The sequence below is a fragment of the Tupaia chinensis genome, unplaced genomic scaffold (assembly GCF_000334495.1).
Source record: "Tupaia chinensis unplaced genomic scaffold, TupChi_1.0 Scaffold000443_1, whole genome shotgun sequence".
NCBI lineage: Eukaryota > Metazoa > Chordata > Mammalia > Scandentia > Tupaiidae > Tupaia > Tupaia belangeri.
In genome coordinates, this window is record NW_006159948.1 from 1,540,363 (window position 1) to 1,552,718 (window position 12,356).

Consider the following 12,356-nt stretch of genomic DNA (forward strand, 5'->3'; position numbering starts at 1 on the left):
GTGAATTTTGGTGCATTTTTGTGGTGCCAATTACCCAGGCTTCAGGAGTTTATAATATCTTGGTTAATAAGGATTCTGGAGATTCAATCCAGAGGTCTGTGTAAAGACTTTTTTTTTTTTTTTTTTTTTTTTTTTTTCATAGAGAAAAAAAGCAGAACAACTCAGCCAAGATGTATTTAATTTTTAAAACAACCATTATGTACTGTTCTTAAACTTCTGGGTTTCCTTTTTATATTTCTCAGGAGACAATGGATAGCTTCTATTCGAGAGGGTGATCATCCTGAAAATGCATAGGATGGCAAAATTTCATTTTATATTTATTAATTATTCTGCAAGTTCATTATTCTTTCATTTGATGTGGCTAAGTGGTTTTCTCTGAACTGGTGTTGGTCAACATTATTATTAGCTTTGTAATGAAAAATATCCTTTCTGCATATTAAACCTTCCACCTCCCGCACATACTGAACTCATTTGATTCTCAAATAGCTGGCCTTGTCAGTGATTGCTGCAATTCGGTTTTGAGTGAAAGAATTGCTCATTTCTAATCTGTGATAATTATTGTATAAGGTTTAGATTGTTCTACACGAATGAGCAAATTACCCATCGGTGATGAAGATAATAGGTAGGAATTCTTTGATCTCTCTTCATTTATTCTCAACATTCTTGCTGCTCACTTCACACTCTGCAGACATGAGAATAATCTTTATAAGCACTTAGAATTGAAGGTTCAGTGTTGCACATAACTATTGTACAAACGGATAATGGCTGGCCATATAATTTCTTCTTACATTCCAGTGAAAGAATGTTTTATTAATTGCATTTAACAGCATTGTCAGATTAGAATTGTGTGCGGAGTTTAAGCTTCACTTGATTATCAGTGCAGGTGTCTTCACTTTTGCAACATATAGGAAACCCAAAGAGAATGGAAATGCTTGCATGGAAATATAGCACACAGGAGGACATTAAATAGCTTGCCTAACTCTACACTGGATAGTGTGTTTCCGCAAAGAGCAGGGAAATGAATCAATTTTTCAGATCTGGGTCGCAAGCCTTTACTGCAAAACATGGTTCACAAACCTTAAAATCATTTCAATATAAGGTTTCCTTAGCTGTCTGCTTCTAGATACAGTGTAAGCAAAAACAAAGTTTCTGTTAGTAATTAAATCTAAAGGTTCTATTCAACAGATTGCCTTCTCATTAGCACCTATAAAATGGCAGGTTCTCTGGAAAATGGAAAATAGTGAAATATCAACTCACTTTTCCGCTGTCGTCTGAAAACTGGTTATATGCATAACCATTAAAAATAACTGTAATTTCAAATTGTTCCTTCAAGCTATTGATGACTCTGTTCCCACTTTGTTTGCAGTGAGCTTGCCTCTTATTCTAATGAAGTAAAAACTGTTAAATTGTATCTGGAATGAGAAAAACATTTGAAGTATAAGGATAGCAGGTCTCATAACTTACTGTTTCATTTATTGCCTTTGTTAACTCATTGAGGAACCCGGAAGAGTAGTGAAGATTATATCCCTTACAATATCATCAGTGAAACACCAGATGATTGAGTTTTACAAAAATAAATTCTTGTTTGCACTTTAATGAAGGCATCTCATCATGCATAAACATCTTCAGTGTGAGTTGTAGCTCAAATTTGTTTTGTTTGAATTTTAACTTAGTCAAATATGATGTTAGGTCAAAAATTTCATGGAAAAATAGATTTAAAATACATGTTTATTTTGTTACCAAATAGTTTTATTTGTTCCATGAACAAGAGAGTCAGAGAATCAGAGAGTTAAACAGCACCCTCAATTGTATCTTGATGCCATGATCCATGCCCAGCTTTAGCCAAACCCGAAACGGGGGCACATGACCTCCTCAGGGAGGTCTCAGGACATGAAATCAGAACCTTTCCATGTGGGTCAACCTTACATAACATTGCATTTTGCTTATTGTGCTACCATCAGGTCTCAGAGCAAAAAAAATTGAAATTGATATCACTTTTTTTTTCTTTTTTACTTTTTTATTGCCAGAAAGAGGTGGGGGGGGGGAGAAAGAGAAAGTACCTCTAAATTAGGTGTGATCATTCTGCAATTCTTTCTCCTCCATTTCTCCTTCCAGTCAGGATTTTGGGCACACACATACATGAATCTGATGTGTTTTCAACACACTGCTGGGGCCAGGACTCAAACTGTGGTTAGCCATGTAGGATCTGGTTCCAATGCATGATGCTTAAATACTGGACTATGATGCTGGCTCATCAATTGTTTATAATAGGTATTTTCCACAGACCTTTTGAAGACCTCTAATATGAGCTCTATGACCCTGGGAGCCACTCTGCCTCTCAATATCAGCCCCTTTGTGTGATACCATACCTACTCCAGAGAGTTGTTGGGAAGACTCAGTGAGATGTGTCTATAAACCCTCTGTAACTTAATGCTTGGAAGAGAGTTCTGTGTTCAAAAAATGTTCCTTTCCTTCCTTCCTGAAGCTTATGGAAGATATTTTCTAGGATCTCTTATTGATAATTTCCAACTTTCAGTTGCATTTAACTGAAAGAGGAATCAAGACCGAATACTGACTTAATGAAAAATCGGCATTTCAGGAATGTGGCATTGGGTCCTGAATTCTTCTAGGTAACTACCACTGGCTTGACTGTTTTGTATTTACATGATTAAGTATTCCTCCACAGCAGCCTATAAATCCATGGCTGATAGAAGCCTGTAAACTACTCATCCATTTTAAAACGAGTAAGTTAGGCCCTGTAGCTGGGGACTAAGACCTTTAAACACCCACTGAGACATCCTTCATGGTGGGAAGAGCATAGTCACAACATTGTAGAAAGCAGTCATCTCATTAATCTCACCCTATTTCTGAGAACTTACTGCGAGTCACAGAGAGCTAGGATGTTGAGGTCTGATCCCTGGGAATTACAGCACAGGTCCTCTCCTTTGGGTGCATCATTGGCCTCCAGTAAGATGAGTGAAGATTTTGCAAGGGGAATTCCGATGAGTTCTGATAGAAAGCTGTTTTCCTTTGTGCATATTTAAAACATAGCCTGACTGTAGCCCTCAAATATATCTAAATCCATTTTTGTTCTTCTGTTCTCTGCCATGGAAGTTAGTTGGTGAAATGAATCAGATCATACAGATGTTTTTGATATAGAAATATCACTGATCAATGTGGAAGTTTTTTTTTTTTTTTTTTTTTGCCACAGTCTTAGCAGTTGGCATACTATGTATAGGTAGACCAAAAGAAGCAGTCGTTTTGACATTCAGAGATGACTGTATTGTAGGAAGAAAAAATTAAGGAGAATGATACTTTATAGTTTCTTAAACATAAAAAGAATAATTAAATATTATAGCATACTCTTCACACATCAATTTATTACCAAACATTGATAAAACACCTTCTTTCTCCCACCCTCCCCATCTTTAACCCTGATGAAGGCAAGGACCTTGAAGAGCTTTTAGTCTATCCATCAATGAAATACATACTACTCTATAAGTATTTGTGTGAAAATAAATATTTCCAAAATATGTTGAGCAAATTAGAGGACAGTGTACCCTTGCAAATTAACATCATAATTTAAAAAATTAAGCCTGTTCCACTGGCATGTTAATGAGGCTCATGAGTCACTATTAGCCATTGTTATTAGGTTAAAATTTTTAGGAATAAAGCTTATCCAATTTATTTAAGAAGGGTCTTGGCTACACATGGAGTTGCACTTAATTAGCACATAATTAGCTTCGTTGCCTGAATGTAAAGGATAGGTCCTGTTGCCCTCTCACCTTCCTCTGGGCATCTTGTTTCCATCAGCTGATTAATTTTGAAAACTGGCTCATACTCTGGTACAAGTCTTTGAGTTCTTTTTCCTGGCAGAAGTTGTCGTTATCTTGAAGCATACTGGAGAAGTACCTTCTCTATTAGAAGCCCCGTTAGCTGTGGAAGAGTGACTGATTAAGTTGTTTAAGATAGATTAAATGCCAACAGCAAAGCAAACAAGGCGTGGACTTGTAATTAGTCCTGGTCAGGAGGGAGAGAGTGTGTGACTGTAGGGCGGTGGCATGTTTGGTGTCACAGTCAGATTGACACCCATCATATGAAAGCAAGATGAATGAGGAATAAAGTGTGGGCTGGGATGACCAATAGCTTTGAAGCTATCAACCAACCTTCTTAATCCACACTAAGTACAGTACAGAAGACTTATGATTTAGTTACCAAACTACTAAACTTTCTTTATGAGGGTGAAGGCTTCTCAAGACCCAATTAAACTGTAGATTCACAAGATGTTCTAAGGCAAGCTGGTTCGAGCCAGAGAAGCCAGGGAGACCAGACAAGGAGCCCCACCTACCAGCAAGGATATATAAAAGCTTAGGAGCCTGAAGCGACATTCACAATTCAGGTACTACCTTCAGTGAGGTACAAACAGACCTCTGTCTGAAATCATGTCCTTCAACTGCTCCACAAGAAATTTCTCTTCCAGGCCAATTGGAGGACGCTGCACTGTCCCAGTGGCCCCAGTTGCCATGGCTTCGACTGGTGATGATGACTGCCTGAGTGCCATCCTTTTGCCCAGTTCCCTCCAAACTGGCTCTTGGCTCCTGGATCACTGTCAGGAGACCCGCTGCGAGCCTGCTGTTTGCCAGCCAACCTGTTACCAGCGAACTTCCTGCATTTCCGGCCCTGACCAGGTGACTTGCTCTCGACGAACTACCTGTGTCTCTAATCCCTGCTCAAGTGCTTGCAGCAGGCCACTCACCTTTGTCTCCAGTGGCTGTCAGCCCCTGGGAGGCGTCTCCAGTGTCTGCCAACCAGTGGGTGGCATCTCTACTGTCTGCCAACCAGTGGGAGGAGTTTCTACTGTGTGCCAGCCAGCCTGTGGGGTCACCAGGACGTACCAGCAGTCTTGCGTGTCCAGCTGCCGAAGACCCTGCTAAGTGTGTAGGAGCCCGTGAGCAAATCAAGTCCCTGTGACCTGCCAGCTGCAAACCCAGATCTTCCTGCACGCTGCCTGGCATTGCTGACTTCCACTCTGACTGCCTGATTTGGCTGCTAGCCATGCACAAGCTGCCTTTGGCACTCTGAAATTTTCTGGGCCAACACCCACCTTATTTTAAGGGTTGATCACTGCTGCTGTGTAAGCCTCTGGATGTTTCCAGAAGCTTTACGGCTCATATCAAGTCTCTGGTGCTTTTGATGTGTTTTGATCTTGCTGCTGTATTGTCCTGGCTTTGCTTTGTGCCTCTGAAAAAGAGAGCTTGCCTTACTGTGTATTTCTCAATAAACCTGCATTAGCTGGCATTGAAAATGTATGTCTCAACGAGTTCTTTATTTGCAAGAGTTTATTGTCTATGAGTCATCTTTTGCTGATTTTCTTCTCTGAGCCTAAAGACTGGTTCAGTCTGTGTTGCACAACTGAACATGAGATTAACTTACATTTTACTCGTTTAGAGAGTCTTTGACCCCTGGAGAAGTAAATGCCCGTGATATTTGCTTGAGAGACTTGTCTTCTACACTTCTCCTAATATTTAGGAGCTTGCAGAATAACTTCCATGTAGGAAAAAGAGAAGTTACTTGGTAAACTAGGTAGTTCAAAGAGTTGTACAGTGAAGGGGGCAGTAGGATCAGATAGAGGTTCAGCGTCTTATTAACTAGAGGACTACAGTTGGAAGCTTTGTGAAAGAAAGATCCCTCTACCATAGGCAGGACAGAGAAGAAGGAGGAAAGGAAGTTGATTTGCAGGCCCTGAGATTCACTGCATCAAAAAATTGATTTCAATTTCATGCTGAAACAAGACAGACTCCTCCAACTGGGAGTACCAGCTGGGAGACTCAGAGCTCTGAGTAAATGAAAGCTCTATGTTTTAGTAAGTCCAAGCAGGAAGGACTCAAAAAGAAGCTTCAGAATATATTGATTTATTTTAATACTCAGAGCCTCACTTTTTGCTTGCTCTCTGCTGGAACCCATGCATGTGTAAAACAAGCCATCTGGATGGGTGGGAGGTCGAGGTGCTAAGTCCTTTTGCCTCTTTTTTTAGAAGATAAGGGCTTGCTACCAATTGGTATGTTACTGCCCTTATCATCTGCTATGTCCAGAAACACAAGTCTGCATTTTCTTGTCAGTGTTCAAGGAGAAACAGAAGCAGATGACTTTTATAGACAATGGGAACACATTGCACATACCATGAACAATGGCCGCCTTTTCTCATAACAGGGGAAGCTTCGTGCCTTGTGGAGACTCCGATCATCTATTGTCAGTGCAAAATGGTTTTCTTACTCAATTGAGGCTTTCAGAGGCAAAATATGTAGATGGTTTCTGTATCGGTGGAATTATTTCCACTTTTTTCTTTCGCTGACTTTGCTCTTAAGAGCCCCTTCAGCAAAGAATTGTTAGTGTATGTCTCACGGTAGTCTCTCACTAAAGCAAGACATGCTTCTCATTGTATATTGAACCATGTCTCCTCTTTTAAATGGGTTTTCAGAAATGCTCTGTTCTGTTTAAAAATATAAATAATGAGGGGAAATCTAGATGGCCCTTTCACAGAGATTATTTTACGTGACTCTTACTATTGCTTATTTCAATCACTTCACATATTACTTGGGAAGTTTAGAGTTTTTTAAAAGTCGACAAGCTGTTTTTTTAAAAAAAGAGGTTTTTTATTTTGTATGCTTCAGCTTTCTAGGCTTCAATAACAAAATATATATTTTTATATATGGACGTATATAAAGACAGAAATGCCTTTCTTTGTTTTTTTACTTAGATGGCTGATTGGCCCGAGTAGATAACATTTATTTATCAGTAATACATAATAACATAGGCTTGATAGTTTGATATGAATAAGCTCTGCTTGGACTATATTTATAGTGATCTTGTGAACATGTAGGAATATTGTAGCTATCTTGCCAAGCTATTTTCCTGCCTTCATTTCTGTTTGGGGAATCATCTTTTTTGTTATTAGAGCTATTCTATTTGTACTTGAACTTTGAAAATTCTCTCTATTCTTTGTCTTATTACATAATAAATTGCAAAGTTTCAGAGTTCGTCTTGGAGAACAGTCTTTTTAAAAGATAGGACAGTGAAGATTTCTTTCTCTTTTGGGTCCGGGCCTAGAAATGCACTTGTATCCACTAGTCCATGGCTGCAGGCAAGGAGTGTCAATTCTCCAGGCTGGCTCTGCCACCAGGTTGTAGGTTTGTGGACATCTCTGAGCCTAAACTCATCGATGTGTGAAGCGGAAATAATGACAGACTCTCATGCCTCTGTTTTCAGCAATAAACAGACACTATGTATATAACCCATGTATCAGCTGATACATCCTGTCATGTGATATCAAAATAAAATTAGTAATTAGTTCTCTACATGTTTCTCTTTTCTTTCTTTTTTTTTTTTTTTTGGGGTTTTTTTTTCTTAAGACGCATGTTTTTGCCCAAGAGAGACAGACATGAGAGGAAAAGTGAGAAATCACTCTCTAGGAAGGATAGCCATTCCGCAATCTCTTCTCCATTCTCCTCCTAGGTACTTGGACACACACGCAAGCATGTCCAGGGTGATTTTGAAGCTGCCAGGTCTGGGACTCGACCTGTGTTTGGCCATGTGGGAGGCCAGAGATGTAACCGCTATGCCATTTGCTGGTCCCTCTACATGGTCCCTCTACTTGGTGAAGAAACATCAAGAAATTCAAGGAACGTGGAGTTAAAGTATGAGTTTATTTTGGTGAAAAAAGTGTTGAAATCCATGCATAGTTTTCATAATATGCATTTTAAATAAACTTTTGAACATTTCCCATGAAACTTCCTCATGTGTTATCCACAGTATCGGGAACATAGCAAATATTTGTTAAAGAAATCATGTAAATCTCTTTCTAGATACAACGAGTGATCAATAGAAATATAACAACTTGGTCATGAGACAGTCCTCCAGGTATATTTCAAAGGATCTTATCAAACCTATCCTCAGGAAAAAACCTACCCACAGAAAAGTCCATGTCAAAATAATGGCCTGCACACTGGAAGACCCAATTGCCATCTGCTCAGACTCACCTTGAAACTTTGCAAACACCCCAAATGCAATAAGCTGTAAACAAAAAATCAGTATTTGTAGTCCGCCACATTTAGCCCTGTTCCCTCTCTTGGTAAAGGACATCACTGTTCATCCAGTCTTCTGGAACAGGAATCTTGGGGACTGGCAGGTGGTGTGGTGGTTAAGGCACTGAATTTCCACATGGTTGACTGATTCCCAAGTCCTAGACCTGGCAGCTTGCTTTCTCACTCTCCTTCTCCCTCTTCCTCTCTTTCTCTCTCTCTGGTCAAATGGAAGAACAATAACAAAATAAATATTAAAAAAAAAAGAGTAGTAATTCCAAAATCACCTGTGAGCTCCAGTTCTTTTGGCGCTTACCTGGTGTCCAGCATCACTGGTGTCTCTGTTTATCAAGTAAAAAGAACTCTTAAAGCATTCCCATGGTTCTTTATTACTTATGTGAAAAAACTGAACTTTACTGGGTGCAATGTAACCCTGTGCTTCTGGTTACTTTGGAGGTCAAGGCAAGAGGATTACAATATCAAGGTCAGCCTGGGGGATGTAGCAAGACTCTGTCTTTAAGAACAAACAAAAATGACAAAAAAATCTAAACTCCTCTCATGACATTCAAGACCTCAATAGAGATCCTTGATGTATACTTTGTGTCTTTCCTAGTATTCACTCACAGTGAGATGTTTGGAACCACACAGGCTCTGTATACAATAAATATTGATGGAACCACACCACTCTGAAACTCAGTATTTTCAATACATTGTAAACTTCATCCTCCACAATTTGAGACTTACTATTATCTGTGAAGAGCTACCCTCCTTTTTCTCCCTGCACCCAGTCACACTGCTTTTCCCTTCACCTGACTGGGTCCTGTGATTTCAACTTTTTTTTTTTTTTTAAGAACCGCTTCAAGTTATTTTCCACAATACCCCTCCCATAAGTCTTTACTCACAGCATAATTGAGATTCTACTAGCTCCATAGATCCACAGCGCTTGGCATTTACTTCTCTATCGTGAAATTTCATATTAGCTGATTATTCATACATCTGCTTCTCTCCCTTATATTAGAATCTTCATCAGAGAGAGGCATTGTTCAGTTATTATCAGATGTTCAATAAATGTTTCCTGAGAAAAAAGAACAATTGATTAAACAATTGTTGAAACTGTGAAGTCATTTTAGTGCCACCGATTTAAAATGTATAAATAACATCTTAGAGTTACTGGAAACTCCCTTTTCAATAGGTCTCCTAAAGTCATCTTATGCATTTATTCCTCAGAGACATGCAAAGTTAGAGGATAAAAATGAGTAAACAAGGCCATCAAATAAGAAATAAAAGAGGAAAGGAGTACGAGAATCTAATCATAATTCTAAACCATCAATTTTCCCCATGACCCTGAAGAGGCCAGTCAGCCGCTTTGAAAAATTACTCGTCTGATAGATTCTGTCAAAAATATGTTCTCTCAAGGGGGGGAAAAAGAACCAGAAAACTATGTTAAAATGCCGAAGGTTTTTGGTGTTTTGCAAGTGGTTTATTTGGCATTCAAATGTCACATCTCACTTTGAAAGGCCCAAACTTTTCATTAGAACATTATACAGCTCAGTCAGTCATATTTGCTCATAAATGTGTTTTGCATTTTCAATTACTATTGCACCAGAGATATGGGCAGCCTTGAGGAATTTCATTGACAGCCACTCATATGAAACATGGCCCACACATGCTGATTTAGAAGCACATATGAAACGGTGGAACTTGGCAGTCTTAACTTTGAACCCAAAGAATTTGATCAGCCAATCTATCGGATGCTCCATATTATAAGACTGTGCTACACTGGCTCTTGGACTAATGATAGGGATTTTTCTTTTTCTCTTTAATGTGATTGCTTCCATCTTCTTACTCTTATTGTACACCACAGAAATAGTGGAATATCCATCTTGTTGACTGGTTCTTCAGTGGCGCCTGGCAACACACTTCACCAGTGTTTTACAAAAATACCTTTTGAAGAAGAATAGTAAAGAAGAACCTCACTAGAAGCTTCCAGATAAGAGGGTTCCACAGCTTAAAGAAATTTGATAGAAACACACACACACACACACACACACACACACACACACAAGCATGTGCATCTCTCTAGCAGAGATTCACAGTGCTTAGAAATGATACTAAAAATCTGAAAGGACAAAGAAAACAAATTATGTTAGATTAACTGGATCTGAATTTCTCAAAATCTGCCCTACAAGAGTCATTTTTTCTAGTCCATGATTAAAATCACATCTAGCAAGATTTTTGCCAAATTTTGCAGATAAAATACAGGAACCCGATTATATTTGAAATTCAGATAACCCACAAAAATGTTTACCAATATAAATATGTTCCAAATATTTGTCCCAAATGGGATATAGGGATACACAAAAATAAAATAAAAGACTCAAAGTCAGCAATAGTGAGAATTAGACACAGCAGAGAAATGGTAAGAGCACTTGAAGATGTTCCGAGATAATAAAGAAAAGAAGCGATGGACTGTGAAGCAGAGGAAATAGCATCTTCTGCTAGATAAGCCTACACTTTGCAGGTGCTCATTGTGTACCTGCTCAGCCTCACTGTGCCATCACATGTCCCCGAGGACTGGGGGTACTCTGTGAAACAGGACAGGGTAAATATCAGAGGAGCTGGTCAGGCCTTTGTGGTTAGCTAACCAGCTGAGTCCTCTGTGGTCAAAGCAGCTCCCTTACTGGAACCTATATAGCAAATGTGAATATATGACTTCTAATGACATTTGCATTTCAGGCAAACAACAAATAATTTTGGTTGGGGACCAGCAGTTGGCGTAATGGTTATGTTGCTGGATTCCCATGGAGTCGACCACAGTTTGAGTCCCATATCTGGTGGCTTAAACTCATGCAGGGCGCATGTGCATATGTGCCCAAGATCCTGAGAGGAGAATGGAGGAGAAGGGATTGTGGTGTGGCCATCCCCCCTGGGGGGTGATTTCTTGCTTTCTGCCTCTCTGTCTCTTTCTGGTGAGCGCACGCGCCTATAGTAAAAACATCTCCAAAAAAAAAAAAATAAAAAGAAGTCATCCAGTGGTTTCTTCACTGGCTTTTTTATTGCATAAGCAAATTGTCACTCCCTCTCTCTTTCCTCACCTGTTAGAAGAGGGGGTTGGATAAGATAGTTCTAAGGTCTCTTCCAGCATTGATATATTACAAAAGACATGGTTAAACAACAAAAATAGGGCCCACCACTAGATAATTCAAGATACTATTACATAGCTTATGCTTATCAGAGAGAAATTTAATCATATTCCTTAAATTCATTTTTTGGAGATGTTACCCGGTCGATTCCTATTTTGTTTTAAATGAGAAATATCTAATTTGCCCCCAATTATTGGAGTCTTTACCAGACTAATTTATTTCCAAATGAACATTACTTATTTACATCTCAATTTTTATCGAGAGTATTTTCCTTAAAATTTAGAAATAATTGCCTCCCAGAAAGATAGATCCTTATTTGAACAGAATACTAACCTGTTTCTAGGCTTTAAGTTTCAAGGAAATATCCTTACCAGTTCAAAACTGCTTTTCTTGAAACCATCAGCTGAACTTGCTATTGAAAGTTGTTAGATTACCTGTGATATTGTGTGATCAACGAAATGTTGGGGGAAAAGGAATTGAAGACAACTGTAGACAGCAGAGACAGTGTAATAAGAGAGTGGAATAGGGCAGAGGGCTAGACATGGGGTAAAAAACATACATATATGAAAGTAGAAATGGAATATTATGGATGATAACATGCATTTATTAAGCCACTGTGCAGTTTATTCTAGATGGGAAACTACATTTAGTATGTTGTGATGATACTCAGGGAATGAATGTAAATTAATAAAAAAATTTCAGAATAAAATAAAAAGCATTAAAAATACCTATTTGATGACTGCAGTAAGCTATATAGCCCTAGCTAGGTGTTACTTTATAGTATGTTCATTCTATTCACTGAGGTTTATACCTAAAGTCAGACTTGTGTTCATGGATATGTATATATCAGCTGTGCTTGCTATTGAAAATATTTAGATTTATTAAGATATTTAGTGAAACAATAAAATGGGAGAGGCATAGAAAGCAACAATAAATACCAGACACAGTGTGGGAGGAGTGTGGGAGATGGCAGAGGGTGAGATAGAAAACCAAGGATGGAAAAAAAGGCAAAATATACAGGAAACAAGAAATGGAAAATGATTTGTTGACAATAACACATATGTTGATGTGCTTGATTGAACCAATATACAGTGTATTCTGAATGGATATATGCTATAATGATGTACAGTGAATG

General features: G+C 38.6%; 1 protein-coding gene across 1 annotated transcript; it reads left to right on the forward strand.

Annotated features, from left to right (window-relative positions):
• The first annotated feature begins 4,442 nt into the window (after positions 1–4,442).
• KRTAP11-1 (keratin associated protein 11-1) lies at positions 4,443–4,934 on the forward strand. The gene has a single exon (XM_006155283.1). It carries the CDS (start codon positions 4,443–4,445, stop codon positions 4,932–4,934), a length of 492 nt encoding a protein of 163 aa, XP_006155345.1.
• Positions 4,935–12,356: the final 7,422 nt, after the last annotated feature.